This window comes from Talpa occidentalis, unplaced genomic scaffold, assembly GCF_014898055.3.
Source record: "Talpa occidentalis isolate TD23 unplaced genomic scaffold, MPIMG_talOcc4v2.1 talOcc4.14, whole genome shotgun sequence".
Taxonomy (NCBI): domain Eukaryota; kingdom Metazoa; phylum Chordata; class Mammalia; order Eulipotyphla; family Talpidae; genus Talpa; species Talpa occidentalis.
The window spans coordinates 73743214-73766715 of record NW_023601433.1 but is presented as its reverse complement, the minus strand read 5'-3'; the positions used below and the strand labels follow the sequence as shown (position 1 = coordinate 73766715).

Genomic DNA, 23502 nt, shown 5'->3' with positions numbered 1-23502 from the left:
CCCCACCCCCCCATACACATTTTCATTTAAGAGATTTAGTTGCATGATCTACTGTCACTTAAGGAAATAAATGCATTTCTCTTTTAACTTTCCTGAACTTACGACTTACGTTTCAGGCATATGCCAGTTCATTTTTTAAATATATAATGTTGAACAAAAATCACCTTTAACAGAATTGATGAACAAATTCTTTTTCTTTCATTTCCTGAGTTTAAAATATCATCCTTTTTTTAGTGCTATAATAAATCTGTGAGCATAGTAACAATGCTATATTAATAAATATATTGTATATTTGTGCTACACTAGTAGCCCACTTACATAAGAGGAGGGGTGGGGTGTAGCCCACCAGCCCTGGGCTATCAGGAACCCTCAGTTCACCCTCCTAACTCCCACAGGCTGGTTCCTTATGTCCTCACCTGCATATCTGTCTGGGGGGGGGGGAATATATTTAGTTTCCCTTTTGTGTATAGGATTTGAGGTCTGTCATTTGAGACTTTTAGTTGTAACTCTTTTTTTAGCTGAATTTCTGGTTTCTATATTCTTCTCTATTTGTAACCTTCTGAAGACTTTTGGGGGTCTGCCTTCATAAACATGATAGTGTTTGCCAGTCTGTGGCTGTGGCCTGGATGATGAGATGAGAAAGACTGGGGGGAGACATTAGCCGCTCTACTGTGGTCTAGCAGTGCCCTGGGCTGTGGCCACCTTCTTCCCACTCTGTCACGTACACCCCAGTTCTCTGTAGGGTCTCTGAGATTAGAAAGATCACAAAAAATGTTCTCTTTGGGCGTGTTGTAGGTATGACTGAATTTCTCTGGTCTCAGTGCTGTTGTTTACAAATTCAGGTTTTGGGATTCATTGGTAGAAAGCCAGTAAGGATTAATGAGAGGGCTGAATCAGAGAATATTTTTTAATGCAATTTTGTTCCTCTGAGGTACATTCAGTAACAGAAACTAGGCCAACAAGTTATTGACAATTAGTGGTCCTTTGGGAATCTGCTTTAATGAATAGATAAGAATGATTTGTAATTAGCATAATAATTATATGCAAATGAATGCTTCTGAATTGCTCTAAAACACTTCTGAACTGTTTAAACAGCCCTCCTGAGATCTTGTTACTCTATTAATTTGTGTAGCAAATCTTTTTTTCATAGATCATGCAAAGATAAACTTCAGTCCAGCCTCTGTCCGAATTATTATGAATTCCAAGGTGGTAGGGCCTGAATTAATGAGATTTACTTATACTATATTAATGGTACTCTGTGGGAACCTGAAAGGGTGAGGAGTCATTAGGGAGATATAATTAAAAAGAGGAAAGAAAGCTGCTTATTTGAAAATAACTGTTAAAATGAGTTTTTAAAACAAGTTAGTAAATGTTATTTCTCTTTATACCTCTGTGAACTTGCTACTGCGAAATTTCATGCAAACTTAACTTTTTTTTTTTAAATAGAGTTCCCGTTTGCAGTCTGGCTTGAATTTTGGCAACTGTAGTTAGGCACTCTGGTCCATGGCTTTAGGATCCAGGGTTTCTTGTTTTCTAAGTGCACAACACTGAGCAATACAGGGCCTTGCTAATAATGATATTATGTATCTTTATACTTAATTCAGTCCTCCCTCCCCCATCCTGGCCTTTATTTTTAGGCTGTGATTAGAGGAAATGAGCTTTGCTAAGTTGAGTAGCAATACTCTGTGCATTGTAAACTTAGTGATTATCCTTGAGCTATTTGAATAGACACCTAATTAATCATCTTATGCTAAAGGAAAGCATTTTACAGCGGGGCTGCAGGATCCTAATATCTCTCAAGTTTTTGCATTTACTTGGTAGAATTGTTTGGGGGGGTGGGAGGAGGGTGTTCATCTTTCCTAAGCAGGTGTTAAGGAGTTGCTGGTGCTTGTAGTTTAGGCACTCCTTTCCTTAGCTTACACTTAGCCCCACCTGTGGTGACCCTTGCATGCTGCTTTAAACAGTTTCTGGTGTCTGGAGCTCATCTTGAATTTTCCACAAGCTGTCAAGAAACTTCGACCAGCCTCCCCCACTCCCACCCTCCACTCGCTTCCCCATTCATAATCATGAGTTAAATCTGAGCTCAACGACATTTAAGTTGGCTCAGCACAGATATTGTGCTTGCATTTGGGGGACCAGCCACGACGCCAAAAGATTCATGAAGCTGATATTCTTTGTCTTCAAAATGAATCTGGTTTCTGTTGAGTTTCTATTGAGAGCTGTAGTGAGTAACAGATGTACACCCAAGAGGTAGTACAACTTTTGTATTCCAGTGACAGAAAACAGTTATTTATAAGAATTTAATGAATGTATTCTGTGGCTCCAGCATGGAGACTCTGTAATCCGTTTATTTACCATATTATATTGTATTTGTTCTCCAAAGGGTGTCTTAACTTTGACTTGCCTCCTTTTTTTCACTTAAATAGGAGTTTTCAATTAAATAGAGTTGTATTAACCTAATCCGAATCTACCTTATGCTGATACCATTGTGTTTTTCTGTTGTTCGAGCACCAGTATTGGTGGAACGAGCAGTGTCTAGGGACATTACACCTAACTTGATAATGATGGTTTTACTAAGCCCTTATCCTGGCCAGGCCTCTGGGCATTATACAGATAATTAAAATTTGATCATAAAAATTTTTCAACACAATGCACCTTAGCAATAAGATTTGTCTACCTTTAAACATGATTTTAAAACTCATTTTAAAAATACATTTCCTTGGCATAGTGAATTTGCTTTCATTTTTTTCCCAAGGATTACAGAAAGTGCATAGCAAATTCAGCCTTCAGAATACCCAGGAGCTGAAGACTCAAGTAGGCTACAGCTGTCTTCACCCACAGTATTCTAAAAGAACTAATGAGATGAGAAGTCTGCAGCTGGTGGCAAGCACAATAAACCATGAGCCAAGGGCTTCTCTTCATCAGAGCCTCCCCTTTCCCCATGGGATCCCAAAGGAGACAGAATACTAACAAAGCCAGCAGGCTGTCTCATTCCACACTATTGCTCATTTGCAGCTATAATTGGTAGCTGAGGTTGCATTCTGTATGCTGAAACTGTCATACATGAAGGAATATATTTGTTCATTGTGATATGGATATAAGTCGGCCAGTTTTCAAATACAGAAAGTCAAAACTAGATATCCCACAATAAAATTGTAGTAAAGAAGATACTGTTCAAAAATTAAATGTTTGTTACAGAAATACAAAACTGAGGTTGTTAAAACTACACCTGCTTCCTGCTTTTTAATATCTTGCTACTTAATTCAGCTGATTAAACATTTACGTATTCAAACTAACATAAAAATGCCCCCAAATTCCTTGGTTTTGACAAGATGCATTATTCTCATCTGTCAAGGGTAAGGTGTTATTGTTAATAATTGGGTTTTGTTACATTTTCAGTATATCTTTAATGTTTGCTGCTTTGTATTCAAGAGAAAAAGGCAGAGGGAAGACTTAGCTTTGGCGATACATGGATATGTATATATAATATTATATGCACACATTTGTGCCTTATAGGAAAATCTACTTTGGTGCCTCGGGTGCCACTGCTTTATTGTGTTTTTGAAATGTGTTTTACTTACCTGGTATCTCTGGACATCCTTTTGCCCTCTTGTATAGGGTTAGTATGAACCCAGGCATGGGCTCAGAAGGCATTTTTTTTTTTTTTTTTTTGAGGCATGTTTATTTATTTATTTGTTTGTTTTTTGTTTATACATGCACTGGGTACAGTCAGAAGCGCGGGAGGGTGAGAGAATTCACCAGAGCCAGAGCGGGGAGCAGAGCAGGCAGAAGGACCGAAGTACACTGCTGAGGGGAGCAGCGGGCGGCAGGAGAGGTCTGCGCGCCATGCGGGACCCTTCTCCGGTGGCCGGGGAGCAGCCGGGGATCGAACTGGCGCCACAGAGGCCGCGGGCAGTTTCGCAACCCAGCGCTCAACCGCTGCGCCACCGAGGAGGCCCTCAGAAGGCTTGTTTTAAAGTCCTTGATGGTAGATGAGTCTCACTATCTCCTTGCTGAACTTGTTTCCTCAGCTATAAAATGAGGCAGCTTAGATGGTCTTCAGGGTTCAGGTCTCTATAATTCTATGAATTCAGTTTCAGAAAATATCTCAGTAACCACCTGGCGCTAATAATGAAGGCTCAGGACAAAATATATATTAGTTAGGTCCAGGGTAGAAAAGTTCCATGTTCTTCATTGAACCATGTCAAATAGGTATTGGAAATCTCTGAAGTTTCTCCCTGCTGTGGAGGTGGAGTTAGGAAGAGAATTGTCAAAAAGTCCATCTAGTCCATCCACCCACATTTTCCCCTTCACCGATGCCATAATCAAGCTTAAGCCCTTCTGGCCGAATCACTTAATTTACCTGTACGCAAGAATAATTTATACTGGCCGCAATTTGGACTAAGCTCGCTTCTCTTAAATTTGTTATTTCTTGGTGGGTTGATGAACAATCCTTTTTTCCCTCTGGCCCTACTGATATTTGTGCATACTTGTTTTATGGCTTTTGTTTTTTTCTTTCTCTCAGTACAGGCAAATTTAGTTCTGCAGTCACTATTTCATCAGTTCTAAGATCCTCACCTTTTTCCCCCCTCACATTTTAATATATTCAGGATCAGGATTTCTCTTCCAATTACAGCATGTTTTATTGACTGAGTGTTTTCCTTTTTAAGGGTACATAAAATAATGGTGCCATTCTCTAATTGACTCTCTCTTTGATTCAGGAAAGTAGTATTTACTATTCAACTCATGCCAGTTTCCATATCATCTCAGATTTTGTAAAACAACAACAACAAAAAATTAAAAAGCAAAAACTGTATCATCATGCCCATGACAAGATCACACCCCAGTTAGTAAACAGAAAAAAAACTACTTTTCATTCAAATGGATGACTGTTAAACACTACACAGGCCTCTGGACATTATACAGATGATTAAAATATATTCATATAATGCACTTGGAATAAGATTTTTATTTTAATACTCATTTAAAAAGTTACATTTCCTTGGCTGGTATAGGTTGTTTTCACTTCTGACCATGATTCTTCTTTCCCTTCTCTACTGGCAACTAACTCATACCCCCTGTGGTTTCAGTGACCTTTTCTTTGTTTGCATCTCCTTTCTCCCAGTTAGGCTATAACTTTCTGGGAGCCAGAACCAGGTGCTGGTTTTCCTTAGCTCCTCAGACCTCCCTGTTAACCTGCCTGTTAACTCTGGTGCACTACCTGTACATGTCCTTCTTCAGGAAAAGAAGTTCTAGTTCAAGAAATAGACTTCATTAAGGGAAATGATACCAAAAGTGATTATTGGATATAATGTTAAACATTTTCAGCTTTGGAGAAAAGTGAGCCCGATTCTGGGTTTTAATTGCAAAGCCTCTGACCTAGAAGGAAATGGTCTATAGAGGCATGCAGTTTGTTATGTTAGTGGGGTAGGTAATTTCTCACTGTGAATCCAGGTCTTGAAACCACCAAACAGTTGATTTTTCTCAGTCAGCAGTGAAGTTGTTAATTTTTAGGGTGTGACTCTAGCTGTCAGATTCCTTGCCATTGGCTCAGCCCAGTTTGTTGTTCCTGGATAGTGCTGACTGACCTAATGCCTGTGGCCACGCCACACTGCGGATTTTTAAACATAAGGCTTATTGTGGCCGGGTAGGTTTGCTTCTGTAATTTAGCCCATTGTTGGACTTTCTTATAGCGTCTTAGAAGACAACCTTCAGACGTTGAGTTCATGGTCACATATTTACCCAATTATCTTTCTTTAAATTTCTGTTTTCTACCTGAACCTCACATTTTCCTTTCTTTACATTATTTAGTTAGGAATCATTAACATATATGATTTGCTGAGTAACTGTTCAGTCTTGGTTGACTGCTACTCAGCTTGCTTTCTTTGACTTGTCGAAGTTTGTATTATATTTGAAGTATGTTCAGTGCTTGCAATGCCCTTATCTCTACAACAATGCTTTTTCATATTTGGCTTGTCTGGGCAGTTTTCCCAAAGTATGTGGTCCCTCCCTAAGTACTGTGAAGCACCTCTGTTATTTCTGGCTTAAAAAGGAAGAGGCTCTTCCTTTGTGGTATTTGCAACTGACCAGCAGAATTCTTTTCATTATTACCATTACAACTCTTTTACTTAAATCTGGATGCCAGGTCTTCAAAAGCAATTTTTTTTGTTTCTATGTGTAGATTGTGTGTGTGTGTGTGTGTGTGTGTGTGTGTGTGTGTGATGATTAAAGGACTTTTATAAAGCAAATAGGATTTAAAAGATTTAGTCCTTTCATTTCCCCTATTCTAAAAGGAATAGGATATTAAGAGAATAGAATTTACAAATGATAGAACCTTACATAAAACTTAAATTTTAGGAGCATTTCCCTATGGCATAATATAACTAAGGTAGTTCCATTACAGAGTCATAAATCTCTTCCTCACCTCCTCTAACAATGAAATACTAATATGAGTGCAGTCTGTCTTCCATGAGGAAGCCAAGTTATGTACATCCCATGGCTCTGTGAACAAGGGTTTGGAGAGGCTGGCCTGCTAATTGGTGCATATACCACAGACCCAACCATCTGCACAGAGAGGTGGGGCACACCATGGGATCAGCAGTTTTCATCTGTGTTTTCAGTTATAGTAGTTGCTCCCATGTAGGTGTTAGGGTCCGTTCTCATTTACGGGTATTGTCAAAACTGCAATGGGTGTGTTTTGTTTCTGAAATGCTTAGAAGTATGTCAAAATGCTGAAGCTATTGGAAAATGGAGATTTATTCTTGGAGGTAACTCTCTGGTAATTAACCAGGCATTGGTGGACTGCTAATTTTAAAAGGCTTGCCAAACCAAACCATACCAAAAACTAAATATCATATAGAAGCATTTTCTAACTTTTATATAAAAGCCAGTAAACCTAATTGGTTTCTGTCATGTGTTTTAGTAGCTGCAAAGAGCTGTTCTGGCAAGGTTTAAGAATTTTCTCTGGTTTTCTTCTCTGCCTCTGACTTTGTTTTGCTTTGCAGGACTACAAAGCTGATGAAGACCCAGCATTATTCCAGTCAGTCAAGACCAAGAGAGGCCCTTTGGGACCCAACTGGAAGGTACTGGATGCTGACCTTTCTGACAGGCAGAGTCTTGGCAGCAGAACACTTGACAGGTCCTGAGTCTGGAAGAGCTGGTGATGTTTAAGTGAAAAATAGAAATGGCTCGAAAATAGTTTTATTTGCGATAAGGACTTACAGCCAGTTGCAGTTGGCCAGCAAGTCTGTGCTGATTAACAAACAGAACATAGCCAGACTGTCATTTTCAGCATAATGCTATTCTGATAACTTTTTTTTTTTTTTTTTTTTTTTAAATTAATTTATTTATTTATACAAGCACTGGGTACAGTCAGAAGCACGGGAGGGTGAGAGAATTCACCAGAGCCAGAGCAGAGAGCAGAACAGGCAGACAGATTAAGTACACTGCTGGGGGGGAGCAGCGGGCGGCAGGAGAGGTCTGCGCGCCATGTGGGACCCTCCCTGGTGGCTGGGGATCGAACCGGCGCTGCAGAGGCTGCAGGCAGCTTCGCAACCCAGCGCTCAACCACTGCGCCACCGGGGAGGCCCTATTCTGATAACTCTTAAAAGAGACAACTGAGTTAGTCTTTGGAGATTGAAATGTTCTCTTTTGAGACTTAAAGCAGTACAGCAATCCATGTTAAATGAAGGTTTATAGTTTAAATTTAGTCTTAGTAAAAACTAAGGAGTTTTCCGTCACCAAACTCATGTTCCTAGCTTTTTAATAGTTATGTTTTGGGAACGCAGGACACCAGAGAACAATATTGATAGCAAATATTTATTTTCTGGTAAAAAACACAACCTTACTTGACTCATGGAAGTGAGAAAAGCAAGGTTATGATAGTAATTTAAGTAGAGTGTTATACACTCTAAAGAGATCACTGAACTGATTGCCAAGCCCTTAAAAAAGATTTAATATGGTGATGACATAGGTTATTACAACTAACTTGACAAAAGAAGAAGAGTGTAAGATCCAAAACAAGCCAGAGTAGATTTTCCATAAGCAAGATTTTACTTGGTAACCCATCTGTTTATGCTGGAGCCAGTCACAGGTCATTGATACAAGATGTCTAGGTGTTGGCTATAGCTTGCAGATTACTGTAACAACTCCACCAATAACCCATTGAGTGGTTCTCTGTGGGTGTCAAATTGTTTCGTGAACTGTCTTGCATGTCAGTTGAAATGAAAATGGGTCTACTTTGTTCTATAAGAAATGGTTCATAATTCCCTTATTTGTGCATTTGTTCTCTGGTTAGAGTTCAGTTCAAGATCTCACAGTTAAATGACCACACTGTAGACTTTTAATACCCAGAAAGTGATGTCACTTAAAAATTAAGGAACAAAATGTGTTCTAAAGTTACTATAGAGGACTAAAATTTCCCTACCCTTTTTCAAATTTCTAGTTGTAAACTTTAGAACTTGCCCTGCATGAGTTCTCAAGAGCCTTTCTTCTTTGAGATTTAACACTGACTTAAAAGAGAGTGCCATGCTAGAAAAGACAGGTGTCTGCTTGTTAATTTGCCACATCTTCTAAAAGACCACCTTGCATCAGTAAGTAATACTCTTTAGCTGATCATACTTTTATAGGCAAGAGAGTCATGAGGTTGAGACTCAGGTAAATTAAATACTGAGTTTTTTTGTAATTGTTTATTTTCCAAATATAAACTTGAAAAGGCAATGTTACATTACATGGTGGCCTATTATGTTTGGACGCAAATGTTACCTCTAGGAGTTCTTAATCAGTTTTATAAAAGACAACAAAAGTAATTTGACATTAAGACTTTACCTAGGGCCTCCCTGGTGGCGCAGTGTTTGAGCGCTGGGTTGCGAAGCCGCCCGCAGCCTCTGCAGTGCCGGTTCGATCCCTGGCCGCTGGGTGAGGGTCCCACATGGTGCGCAGACCTCTCCTGCCACCTGCTACTCCCCTCAGCAGTGTACTTTGTCACTCTGCCTGCTCTGCTTTCCGCTCTGACTCTGGTGAATTCTCTCACCCTCCGGCACTTTTGACTGTACCCAGTGCTTGTGTAAATAAATAAATCTTTTAAAAAAAAAAAAAAAAGACTTTACCTAGCTACCAACCTTTTAGAACCCTGGAATACTTGTAGTTTTTATTTATGATTTTTTCCTTTGTAACTAACATTGCATTGTCTTTTATTATAACGATTATTTAAAATTCTAGATTAGATTCAGTTTTTAGAAAATGTGAATTTCACATTTTTTCAGGTTGTGTTATATAGCACTCCCCCCCCGCCGTGTGTGTGTGTGTGTGTGTGTGTGTGTGTGTGTGTGTGTTAACAATAGCGTAGTATTTTTCTAGGAAAATACTGGTTAATAGTGTAAACTTTCTATTCATTTTCCCGTTGGTGATTAACTTTAGCCAGATGATGGTAGATGCAGATATTCTAGCAAACTGAGTTACTGGTTACCTGAATTTCAGTGAATTACCTTGACCTCAGAAATAAGTAAGATAATTAAGAATAAAAATTAAACTGCTATGAAGGAAAATGGGAATAAGAAGGATAACTCATCATGTAACATACAGAAATATAGGCACCTAAGAACTGACCCAATCTTATCAGTATCTCCTATAACTGTTCAGCAGGCCCCGTTTGTCAAAAACTGTACTCATCCTGGCCCTGAAGGTAGCACTGGGGAAAGATGATAATTGTAGATTCTATACTTCTGAATTATGAGGATAGGGAAGAAATACATGGTTATTAGGACCAAAAGGAAGACTAGAGCTTGTGGTGAACCTACTTATTCATAATTGTATGTAAGGTTGCTCCTCTTTAAGCGCTCCATAGTAGGTGTATAACTGTTTCTGAAGACCTCTCAGGCATTATACCACCTCACCCTTCAGTCTAAAGTACAAATTCCAAAGTTCACTCAAGGCTTTGGAACTTTTCCTTACTTATTTCACAGTGGTGTTTTCCTTCTCGAGTATTGCAGTATTTGCTGATTGTCTGCGCCGGACTGGATAGGGGAAATGAAACTTTTCCTTGATGCCATATAAGGTACTATATAGAGTCAGATTGAATCTTCACAACTTTCCAGTGGTCAAGTACAACTGCTTCATTTTATAGATGAGAAATTTGGCCAGAGAAACATAGATAATAGTTGTAGGAGAAACAGCAGAATATCTGCCATTTCTGTAGCAGATATTCGTGCTAGTCATAGAAATTGTAGGAAGTGCAAAAATAACAGATTCAATCCCATAACTCCTAAGTCATCACTCTGCACCTCTTATGCCCTTGTGCATCATGGCAGTTGTATGGCTCTCTGAATTCATGCATTTGCCAGAATTCTTGATTCTTGTTAATATCAGTGGTTCATTTCTAATGGTCCGGGAGTCTGTAGCCCTATAGGAGATCCATTAGAAACCTGTCATGAATTTGTCACAGTTGTAAACATAAATTATGTAACCTAACTGAACCTGTTTGCACATCTCTAAAATGGGTATGTTAATAACTGACTCAGAACATTGCTGAGTTAGTTGATTAATTGAAGTTATTAATGTTACATGTCCAACACAGAGGAAATGCATGATATACGATAGCCCTTAATCATTGTCATCATGATTTTTGTCTTCGAAAATAAAAGGGTTTCTTAAAATCATTTATTTTTAAATGTATTTATATATTTTATCATTGTTCATTTTTGTACAATATTTGCTTTCTCCTCTCAGTTGTAGTCCCTGTAAAATTCCCACTACCAATTTACCTGTACACCATCACCATAGTTCCTTGTGCTTTTCCCTCTCCTGAAAATAAAAGGATTTTATTATCTCAAGTCAAATAATAAATATGCTATCTGTTATGACACGTAACACTCCTCTTCTCTAGTATCCAGGGTACTGTTGGTTCCAGGGTACTGTTGTTATTCTGGTTCACCTGTCTTTACCCCCGCTCCCACCCTTCAAGATTATGTGGTGCTTAATGAGTACAGAGACCACACAGTTTAGAGAACCTTTGCTAGCAGGGAACCATGGAGTTGCTAGGGAGTAAGTTTTCCTATTTTCCACATCTGTTAAGAATACAGACCCTTTTATTGGTTTGTTCTAGCCACTAGTATGATACATACTTTTTTTTAAGAAAAATCTATAAACCCAGATAGGTAGTCCTTAATTGAAAAGAGAATTTCTAAAGGGAATCTTCAAAATCTGAGCACATGAATTATATTTTGTTCTTTAGGGTTTGAACACTCCATTTAGAATCTGTGTGTGTAACATGAAAAAAGATTTTTGTTTCAGGCCAGATTGTGTTTCTCATGACCCAATGTCTTGCTTCTCTGTAGCACAGTACATGCATGTTTGTGTTTGCATGTGTATATATTGGTTCATTTGGGTTTGGCAGACTTTTTGTGTTTTGTGACATTTTGACTACATATTCCAATGGTTTGTGAAAAGCATTTTGCATGTAGATTCCTTTAGTTTTCCAGTCCCCCCCCCCAATCTGGTGAGGAGTCATTTAAATAAATTGAAACACCATTGTTAAAAGATTATGGTATCATTTTTATCCAATGTTAAAACCTCATTTCTTCATTTAATCCATATACCTCACAAAGACTTAAATTTCTGTCTACATATATACATTAGTTAATAATTAAACCAGTAAAGGTCTCTGTAGGCGGCTTTGCCAAAGCTTCAGTCCTTAACAGTGCTTGACAGGTCTCTGAAGTCTTTGCCAGTGTTGAACATTGAAGTATAAAGGGACCAGGTCAGATAAAGAAATTGGCCTAGAAACAGTGGTGTGTATATGCTCTTAATCATAAAGGCATATACTTTTTAGCTTCTATGTTAACTCCAGTCAGAGCAAAAGCCCTGGCAGTTGGAGATTGACCTACAAGCGTAGTTGGTCATACAATTTACAAGCTCAATCATATACTTTATACTCATTTTACAATTCCCATAGAGGCCATTCTGTAGCCTCCAAGCCAATGGGAGGCAGCCATGTTTGTGGATTATAGGGACTCTAATTTGTCTCCTGCTAAGCTACCAAGACTTCTTTTCCCACCTGTGTCTGTGAAAGGATAGTAATAGCCTGGTTGTCATTGGCCTAAGCATACCAGAGAGTTCTGTTGGCCATGGATGAGTTAGAAGTTTAAATCCAGCTGTGTTAATCTCTGAGATGGAGACTGGCAGGAAAGTGACTGAGAGCATTCTTAAGAGGTTGATGAGTACTGCCCTTTACCGATGGCTGCCTGAAAAGAAAGACAGGATGCTCTTGTACCTTCATCTAGATATGGTTGTGAGTCCCAGAAAGGCATTTAAAACTTTTGAAACCACATAGTGGGTGGCATAAAGGGGTTTATAGTTAATTTGTGACTAGAGCACGTGGATTATGTATAATAAAGCAGACTTTAAGTTATGGCTGGGTTTGCTGGTTGGTTGGTTGGTTGGTTGGTTGGTTGGTTGGTTGGTTGGTTGGTTGGTTAATACCTGGTGTGACAACTAGGTTTTCAATTCGGTAGAAAAAAGTAAGTATTTAGGGCCTCCCTGGGGGCGCACGGGGTTAAGACGCAACCTGTGAAACTATCCACAGCCTCTGCAGCTTAAGTTCAATCCCCGGCCAGCCAGGGAGCAACCCACATGGCGCAGCAGAACTCTCCTGCCTCGCCTGCTGCTCCCCTCAGCAGTGTGTTTCAGTCGGTCTGCCTGTTCTGCTCCCCACTCTGTCTCTGGTGAGTTCTCTCACCCCCCACACCTCTGGCCTATACCCCAGCCCTTACATGCATAAATAAATAAATCTTTAAAAAAAATAAGTATTTAACACTTAGTCTGTCTTAATTTTGGAATTCATACAAAGCATATCAAAGAAGGATTTCAAAGAGCAGTACATGAGTAGTTCTAGCCTCATCTTGGATACTGAATGCTGCACTTCTCAGGGAAAGCCATGGATGGAGGAAATGTCTTATTCTGGTTTAAGAAGTGATTTAGCAGTACAGACACTGTCACGAACATAAAGTTTTCTTCATCAACTTCATTTGAAGGATGCACTTCTTCTGGTTCTACTTGTACATTGTATCACTCCTAGAGTAATTGCACACAAACATGACACACAAGTCATAGTTCTGATTAATAAAATGGGTGTGAGCTACAGAAATATGAAGTTTGGAGATATGAAAAAATGCAACTAATTATCTTCTTGCAGTAAGCTTTCCTGTCTTAATTTCTTTTTGGCTACTTTGTGTGTAATTAGTTTAATCTACAGTTTTTTAATCTTTTGAATTTATCTCACCTTATACCATTTAACATTTCCCATTCACCCCCAGATAGGGATCTCCCATCGCTGAACCCTACTAAAGTTCTTTCTTGATGACCTTCTCAGGTTACTTGCTATGTCTTGTGTCAGGCTGGTGGTTTATGTGTTCACTCTTTCTTTCTTCCTTTCTTTGGCCCTTGTTTCTCAGAGAATTATAAGCCACTGGCTCTGTGTCTAACTTATTTGTATGTGGCAGTGCCTGGTTTACTCTGTTTACAGTAAACAGGGGTTTACTCAAAGTAGACAGTAAGTATTTGCTGGATTCAAGATAGCTGTCTTAAACCAAATAAAAAATCAATCAAATGTTGGACTTACCATGTATTTACAGAGAATATAATGTCCAAAGTGGTCTGTCCAAATGACTACCAAAATCTAAACAAAATTGAGGAAATGGCTGTGAGTTGGGCAGTCTGGGTTTTGCGTGAAATTTCGGTATACTTCACTTGTATTCTGTAATCTTGTGTTGATATTTACTTCATGCATCCATTGGCAACAGCACCAGCAATGCTTTATTTTTAACTTTCCTAGTGAAATTTGGATTGGAAACTTCGGAAATCAGCAGCTGAAATTGAGCATTCAGGTTGCCAAGAATTAAAAAATTAAAATATGACGAGAATATGAACCTTATAGAAACTGCTGTGTCTTGCAAAATATTAACTCTGGTTCAATGTAGCATTTACCTACTTCACCTTCATCCCAATATATTTTAAATAGGAAAAAGCATATGTGGAGTCAACATGTAGCACAAGACAGATATGACGACAGTTTTAGAAAATGAGTTCTAGGGTGCTTTTAGGTATTTTGTTTTGTTTTTTTTTTAATTCTCTTACATTTGTATATATTTTTGTTTGTCACAAGAAACTAGTTCTTGTGGATAGCATGGGCTGATTGCTCACGATTCCAGTTAAACATGCTGTGTTTTGTTTAGTTGTGTTGTGTGGCTCCAGTATACATTACTCCCCCCTAGGCCTCCTCCACATACCTCAGAGTAACCTAATATGCATCGTTAAATTAAAAACATGATTTGAGTTTAGGGGTTTCATTTATAGTTAGAAACATGAAATGTAAGGAATTCAGTGAAATACAGACTTTTTAAATACAGTTTTGGAAACATTTCACAACTAGCTAGTGCTTGCTCTATTCCAGACAAAATTTAAATTATGGAAAGATGAGTCATAATTTGGGGTTCTTCATTTAGCTCACAACTTTCATTTTATAGAACTTCTGATTGTTCTTTTCTCTTGGTAACAAACCAGTCTTTACCTTCTATTTTCAATTGTTCTTTTAAATATTCATGCTTTAATCTATATGAAACTTGTGTTTATCAGCAAAATAACTTTTATTTACTCCTATAGGAGTTAATCCCATTTTGCTCTAAGTTTGGAAATACTGGTTTGGACTAGATTAGAATTTTAGTGTGAAGATCTAAATTCAGATTCTGGTTTTGTTTTTGGGTTATTAACTAATGAAAAGGAAAGACTTAGAAAGCATTTGCATGTTTTCTGCCCCAATGGTAAGCCTGCTGAAGACTGGAAAGAGAAGCTGTAGCTCCTTTGGGTTCTGTGAATCCTAGAATATTCCTCTGGATATGGAATACCAAATATTTGTGCTGTTGAGACTTTTTTTGTACATGTCTTCAAAATGTGTATTTCTGATAATGCTGAAGTGTTGGTTATATTTTATGCCTTGCTTTTGCTTTAGAAGTTTAATTAGAATTAGGAAAAATTAAATAGGGACTGAACTATAAAGATCTTCATATTTTAGCTTGGTTTTATTTAGCTTTAATTTATTAAAGATAAAAAAAGATAGGAGATCATTTGATTATAGTCAAAAAAAGAATGAAAATTTGAAATAGACTCCCCAGATAATTTAAGGCAGAGTAAAACTTGGTGGTAAAATACTCAAAGGAGGGCACAACCTTTTTGAGTCTTTTTTCTAAGGATATTAGGAATTTCTCTGATTACAAAGTGACATGTTTCTTTAATTTTGAAAATAAAGAGTTGTGTATAGAAGGAAAAAAATCAGTTGTAGTCTTATCAATTATTGCTATTTATTTTTTCTAATTTGTGTTCCTACCATACATTGATACCTATTTATATTCATGTTATGCTTTCCCTTCCCCCCTCAAGTTGTTAACTGTTCTTTGAAAAGATGGTTTTTAATAGCTTTAAGTAGCCCATTGTTTGGAAAACCTATGAGGTGTTTTGCCACTCACCTTTGGTGGGTATTTAGGTTAATAATCCAGGCCTTTGCTGTTATAAATAAATCTAGAGTGTTTTTGTTTTCTTACCTGATGAACTGGGATACCTTTCTGAAAGTGGACATATCGTTATGCTTAGGTTATGGACAGCTTTAAGATTCTTTAAGATTCAGATTCCACCCCAAAAAGATGGTGCCAGAAGGCTTTACCTACTACATTTAGGCAATTTCACTATTTTCTGTTTTGGTCATAAAGTGTGGCTTTCAAAGACATTTTCTCAGTTAAATCACTAGTTGTAAGACCAGGCTCAAGCTATGAGGTGACTCACATATGTCCTTTTTAGATTTGAGTCAGGCCTTAAAATATCACATATATTAATAATAATTATAATTAATAATAATAAACAAATAGAAATATGTTTCTAATGGTCTCAGCTTTGTTTTGGAGCATAGCTGCTGTTATGTTTATAAGTCATTTTACACTGAGAGAATTTTGTGGCGAATTAGGCAGTGAAATAAAGGCAGCAGACTGTTGACTGGTGTGTTTTTTAAATTGGTTTACAAATTCTTCCCTAAACTTTTTTTTTTCCCCCTTAATAATTATTTGTAAGTTGGCTGGAAAACAAAAAACAGATTGAAACTGAATGCACATTTTAGATCTAGGGAAGATAGCTTAGACAACTGGTTCTTTTTTTCTCCCATCATTTATGACTTTTAAAGTAATTTTGTAGATCAGTGTTACTTTATAAATTACCAGTATTACCTTAATTTATTTGAATAAACTGCAAGAGTCGCTAGGAAAAATGTGAGAAACAAACTTGGGTAATTGTCAAAGTCACGTGTTTGTGCACTGTTCCTGGAGTCAAAGTTTGGTGTAGGCATGTTTGTATTAAATATAGCTTACTCTTTAATTAGAACCATGCTTCATCCTGCTGTTTTTATACAACGGGAGAGTTCTAAAGAGTCAGTGTTTCACTAGAAGCACCAAGAAGTTTTCATTCAGCACAAGGTGTCCAGTGATTTGGAGCTTCAATAAGAAGCTATCAGCAGCTCATAATTAATAGGCTCTTGGAATGTCCTATTTGAAATGTGTATTAGAGCTAGTGGTACATCAGAGGTTCTCAACCAGAGGAAACTTGGCCTGAGTGTAAGTGGGTAGGGGGACATTTTGTTAATTGCAAGCATACTGTGGACTGGAATGTAAAATTATAGAAGATTTAAGACAAGCCAGTGGATATCTAAAGAACGTGTACTTACCTGCAGCCTTAGACAGCCTTGACCCTTGACCCTCACCCATCTCTGCTTTTTAGTGTCATGAATAGAAATCGAAAAACTCTGATAGAGCCTAGCTTTCCTTTCACAGAGAAGCAAGGCCCAGAGACATTAAGGATTCTGTGCACCTTATATAGGACATTACTTGTGAATGGAAACTGCAACCCAAGTCCCCTTATTCCCAAGACTAGCACTGCTGTTTAGCAGATGTATCTCACCATTTCCCTGACTGTATTCTATATATACCCAAATGGTGTTTCACTGAAGTTCAGTGACACTCATTGAGTAAAAGAGTTCTCAACTCTGACTCATTGCTTATTGAAAAAATAATCTCTGAAAGACCAGCCTTGTCATTATAGGGTTAGTTCTGCCCTGTGGTAGGCTCTGACCATTTTTGTACATAGAAACCTGGGTTACGTAACGTGCATGGGGTTTCAGGTTTGGGGGTGTGAAGAAATAAGAGATACTAGCCCAGGGCTGTAGATCTAAAGGGTGGCCTTTCTGATAGAGATTGTTTGGACCAAGGGCAATGATTTATTGTTATTTATATACATAATTCCTGACCTCTCTGCCAGCCACTTTCATATCCTCTAACAATGCCTAGCATAGATTGGGTTGTAAATGGCAACCACTTAATAATTATTATATTAAACCTATTCATAAAATATGATGTGTATGTTTGCGTAAAATACACATATGAACTGAATTTTCACAATGGTGCTGTTTCATGGCAGAGAAGTCATGAAAAAAATAGTACTAATCTTGCTAATTGAAGTTCATTGTTGACAGAACTCACCTGAATGTAATATTTTTATTTAAATGCTCTTTTACTTCATTGATTTAACCCATGTGACTAGGTCGCTATTCAGAAGATGAAATGTTTTTACAGAAGAGATTTCCTGCAAAAAGTTGACCAATCATGCAGGACTCTACAGAATTTTGAGTCCTATTATTAATACCAAGATAAAATATTTTCATACATAGTATCCTTAAAATTCACTTGAAACTGAATCATTATTGAGAGTTTGGGAGAAAGCGTGGTCTTATGCTATCAATACATTAATGAAGAATAATCTCGAAGTTTTTAAAATAAGACCTAGATGTTTTTAAAATTTTTTAATTTATATATACCTGGATTGAAAGAATATTTGCTAACAATGAACTCATTGAATGTTGGATATGCAGATGAGTTGGATTTGACATGACATTGGCACACCAGTATGACTGATGGCAACATTAATGTCTTGAGCACTGGGAGAGAACAGAGGTGAAGAAGGGAAGAATACTTGTAAATAGGCTGTGAGCTTCAGAAGCGGACAGTTTATGCATTGGCTCAGTGCTGTGAGCCTGTCCCAGGCCTCTTCTGAGGCAGCTCACGAGTGTTTGTGCCTCTGCACACAGCACCTTGGAGGAACCGTAATGCTAAGTGGGTCCATTGTGCAAGCAGTGATGTGTACAGACTTGTGGTTTACCCCTTCATTCATGCCTTCCCCCCAAATAATAAGCTAGTGTATTGAAGTTACTGAGGCAGAAGCCTGCAATACTTTCCACAGAAATTGTCAGTAATGCCATAGGTTGCAATCCCCCCCTGCCCAATTTTTATAATGAAAAATTTAAAAACTAGCAAAAAGACAATAGAACAGTGAATACCTCCACCTAGATTCAGCAGTTGTGAACACTTTGCTGTCTTTTTCTCCTCTCCCTTTTCCTCCTACTCTCTCTTCCGCTTTCCACACAAATACATATCATAACATATTTTGGGTGAACCTAAAAATTCACAGTGAATTTTTATATCCTGACCCTAGGGTAAAATAATCTAAGGGTACAGTTTTTTCTGAAAATAAATTACGAACATTATGTTATGTCTCTTTCAATCCAAATAATCCCTCCACCTCTGCCTTACTTTATTTAAAAAAAAAAAAAAAAAAGGTTTTTTTCCTTTCTTTGTATAACAACATATGATTTGATTCCTTAACTACACCACTTAAACTGAGGTAATCACTGGTGGAAATTAAAGTCCAGATGTGTATGGGATTTGCCTTCAGATATTGATAATTATAGATTATTTTTCCTGCTGCATCCCTTTCAGTATACCCCTTCTATTGAAAATCCTCAGTTAAAACACAGTGCCACTCTACTTGCCAGTGTTTTGAAGACACAGATGATGACTAAACCGACTCATTGTTTTTTATTGTGCCTCACCACATCCACAGTGGGAGTATGATAATGATGTTATGAGAACTCTTATATACTAAAGACTCACCACTGATAGGATGTGAATAGAATTTGGTATTTAATATGAGGTATGAATAGTGTAATCTGAGGCAAAGCAATGTGCCTATTAAACTGTGGAGCCAGGAAGTAACTACATCTGTGGAAGGAGGGTTTGCAGTAGGGGAATACCGCCGCTTTTGCTAAAACAATTTGGAATTTCCAAATACCTGAATTAAACACATATGAGACTGTAATTTTCTTCATGTATGTCTGTGATGTCATTATACAACAGTCAATTTTAATCAAAACATAAAAATTTATCTCACGATTTCTCTCTTTCAATTCTCCTCATCTAGAAGGAGCTGGCAAACAACCCTGACTGTCCTCAGATGTGTGCCTATAAGCTGGTGACTATCAAATTCAAGTGGTGGGGACTGCAAAGCAAAGTAGAAAACTTCATTCAGAAGGTAAAATCTGTTCAAAATTTGATGACTTGAATTTAGGTTAAGATTTAAGATCCCTACTAATGGGTGTTTTCTGCTATCACTTTTTCCCCTCCTTTACAAGGTAAAAATGAATGTCCCTGTATAATTCCTCTCTGCCCTTCTGTTTTTCCCTCACAAAAGCAAAGATAGATGCCAGCAGAGATTTTAAGGGGTTGACTTTGGGCAAGAGCATAGCAGTTTTTGTGTTCAAAGTACTTCCCTGATGGTTTGCCCAGCTCTTCTTAGAGAGCCATAGGGGCCTGGAGCTCCAATTTTGGCTGAAGGAAAGGGCAGGACTTGCCTGCTAAGCGGGAAGTTCCACCTTCGCACTGCCCTCCACACAGATCTTCCCTGACATTACACATTGTGTGCTTTGCACTTTCTTGTGTGATATCTCCTTTGGCAACCGTGACTGAGAATAGGACCTAGGGTGACATAATCTGGGGGTCCAGTTCTAATTGCTTCATTTTACTTCTTAGAAGTAACATGGGCAGTGTGATGGGGTTGGGGATTGCAGTTGTATAAATGCACATGGTTGTAAACACATGCAGAGCTTGCAGAGAGCCTTTGTTCATTGCTTTTCCTGTGAATATTATCCCAGTAGTCAGTATAAAGAAGCCCCCTGTTGTATCGCTGAACCTGTGACTAGTTGTGTTTGGGTTTCACCATAACTTGTCTACTTGTTAATACTATAACTGTTGTAACATTTTATTTTAAAAAAGACCTTTAAGAGTACTGGAAACTTTGATTATTCTTGGGCCTGCTTGCAGTTGGCCCCATAGTGGGCACTCTAAATTTTGGCTTCCTTCCTTCCTCTTGGATCATAATCATACATTAACAATCCAGTTTTGATAAATATAAGTCACACATGTAATTGATGAAGTCCCTTCTGTTTGTGAGGGGAAAAAAAAAACTAAATATGGAAGACAGTCCAAAAAGTACTGAAATACTAAAGTACTGAAATACTCACTGTTCACTGCACTTTTCTGTCTCGGGGGAAGTTTAGTAAAAATTAAATAATTCAAAAATTAAAACCAGTAATTATCTACATGAGTTTATTAGTATATATATATAGTAGCAGTAGCATTGGAGTAGAAAATTAACTGAGAGCATAGAGTTCTTAATTTATTAAATACTACTTCAAAGACCCCAAGGCTCATTTCTTTCAGTGCATTTTTATATCCCATCTCACAGTATTCTTTTGAGTTGCAGAGAAATTAAGAATGACAATGTATAGTTTCATAGCAGAAAAAAATTGAGTTGACCTTTGGTCATTGGCATTTAGTGAAAGGTAAAAATAAATCAGGTTCAGCAGGAGTTTATGTTGAATCAGAACATGCACAAATAGTTTCTGCTAGAGAATGCTACCGTTTTGCAAGGAGAAATTGTTTCACTTTTCATAGGAAAATTTTTATTTGGTTAAATAGATAATTAAAATTCCTCTAATTGCCATAGAGTAGTCTTTTCAAACCAAGTATTTATCGAATTTAATGGGCTAATTGGGGAACATACAGTTAATATGTCATTAATCTTTTTTTTTTGCCATCTTATACTACTTTTCTTCTTTATTTTAAAGCAAGAAAAAAGGATATTTACAAACTTTCACCGCCAGCTTTTTTGTTGGATTGACAAGTGGATTGATCTGACGATGGAAGACATTAGAAGAATGGAAGATGAAACACAGAAAGAACTAGAAACAGTAAGATTTCCCTTTCTTTGGAAATTCTCTAATTTCCTCCTTTCTCAAACTCTGTGTACTTAGTAAGTATAAACTTAGAATGAAGAGGAGTAGTATTAAAAGCCATTCCTTAATCTATGTATTCTCCAAAATTAAGTTTCTTAAGTACTAATATCCCTTCACATGTTCCAATTTCTTTTTTGTTGAGCATCTTTCATGAAAGTAGGCTTGAGCTTTCTTGATAAGAATTTGTTTCCTGGAATGGTTTTGTATTCTTTTTCATGCATTACTTTTCTGTGATAGTACCTGGCTCACAGTTCTTTTAGCCACTCACTTAATCAGACCAAGTTGCCTTGGCTCACTTTGTTAACACAGTAAGTTATTAATGTAAGCACAGCGAGTCCTAATTCCTTCTTCTATAGGAAAGATAAGGCTAGTGTTATTGTCACTGATTCCAGAAATGTCTTCCCTCCTCCACAACTAGCAGGGGTCCTTATGTCTCCATTAGCATCAGGCAGAAGTTCCTGTGATCCATGTGCTAGGATCAGCATCAGCCTTTCAGTTAAAGCCCCAACCTTTTCCTTGCCACCAATTGAGTATCATCAGTCTCTCAAGGACAGATTCTTCCCTGACTTTCTTTTGCACATATCTGGTTTTGCTTTTGCTCTGGGCTACACTTCTTTTTAGTTGAAAGTAAGGCCCCACGGGGAAATGAACCCAAGGAATGTTCAAGACAGACTCGTGGTTTCCATGCAGTCATCTAGAGTTCTGCCAGCAGTCCCAGTTTTGGAAGCCCCGCAGGCGAGAGTGTTTGACGAATGCCTGTGTGTGAGGCAGGAACTCTATTTAATCACAGGAGAATGGCAGCAAATCAGGTTCTTTGGCACACAAGGAAATCTATTTGTCTGGCACATCGCATCATAAAGAATCTGTGTTTAAAATTGCTTACTTTTGGTGATTACAGCAGATCTGCTTCTAATTAGCTTTATACAAACCTTCGGAGAGGACTAGGACATATTTTCTTTATAAGGCAATAAAATGTTTTAACCTTATCTTATACATAAAGTAAACTTCAGACAGTCTCCAGCTTATGAATAGATTTTGTTCCAAAAATTTTAAGTCGAAATTTGTTTAATTGGTGAGTGTTTTCCCATAGAGACAATGTTATAAATTGGGGTTTGATTTTTAGGCCAGCCAGTGGAAGCCTCTTTGATTTCATTTTCTCATGTAGTAGTATAACTCTGAGTTCTGAATCTTGGGAGTAGGGTAATAAAATGGCACTCTTGGAAGACTCCTTCACCCTCTTTTTTAAGACTTAACCCTAGGCAGAATACTTCAACAGGCAAGAGCGAGTCATGGGTACTTCCTGTCTTTCTTTTCATGCCTCTCTCCCACTTTGTCTTTCCTTCTGAAGGGGCAGAGGCCCTGCTCTCAAAAGGCACCCTTGACTGCACTCAGTTTTGGTGCTTTTCCCCTGCCTTGCCTGGTTTCACTCCCTCTAGGTTCTCGAGTCCTCAGAGAAACCTGGCGGCATGATTTACACTCATTCTCACTAAGCTTATGGTACAGTCCTGGCATTGCCAAAAAGGATATGCCAGCACTAAGATAAATCAGACTTGTTTCTGTTGTGTTTATTATCAGGCTCAGACTCTTGGGGAGGGAGGCCTTTTCTTTTTGATATTTATGCTGAAGAACTGCATGCCCATAACATGAGGAAAGTGGTTGTGGTTGAAGAGAGGTGAATGGAGCCCTCCCTGGTTGGTGCTCTGACCGGGTCTATCTCAAGCACCTTTGGAGACACTTTGGCTATGTCCTCCACTGCCCCCAGGGTTGTGCTCTTATTTTTCCTCATAAATTCTCAGTCTCATGATACCTGGACACAGAGCAGTGCCATTGTTAGTACAATGAGTTCCCTGATGAGGAGATGGTGACTCCCACTTAACAGCAGTTGTCCTGCCATGTGAGTAAGTTATTCATGAGTGCGGAGTTGCACTGGAGAAGGTGCAAAATACACAGAAGCCCAATTTTTTAGAAGGTAATCATCCTTATTGTATCCACATGGCTCAAACTCATTGAAATCTCCATGAAGTTGGTAGAAATCTATCATTGGTTAGGGTTGAGGGTACATGGATTTTCTTAAATATTTCAAGACTATTTGAAGACAAATTTCAGCAGTAATTGCTGATCATCCTGATGTAAAATCCCAGTTATTTTGCTCTAGGTCATTGGTGAATACTTTTATTTTCCACAAAACTGCTGCTTGGAGTTCTTAACATTTGGTTTATGAGCATCTTCAAAATCTGGGCAGCATAAAGCCTGCAGGTCAAAACGCCTGCTAGAAAGCACCTGTCTCC

General features: G+C 38.0%; 1 protein-coding gene across 1 annotated transcript in view; it reads left to right on the top strand.

Moving 5' to 3' along the window:
• Positions 1 to 23502, top strand: part of PITPNB (phosphatidylinositol transfer protein beta) — a 63648-nt gene that overhangs the window by 35782 nt on the left and 4364 nt on the right. The window contains exons 8-10 of the mRNA XM_037510795.2: positions 7005 to 7082; positions 19342 to 19452; positions 21047 to 21169. Of these exons, the coding sequence (XP_037366692.1) occupies positions 7005 to 7082; positions 19342 to 19452; positions 21047 to 21169 (312 nt within the window). The remainder of the gene's footprint in view (positions 1 to 7004; positions 7083 to 19341; positions 19453 to 21046; positions 21170 to 23502) is intronic.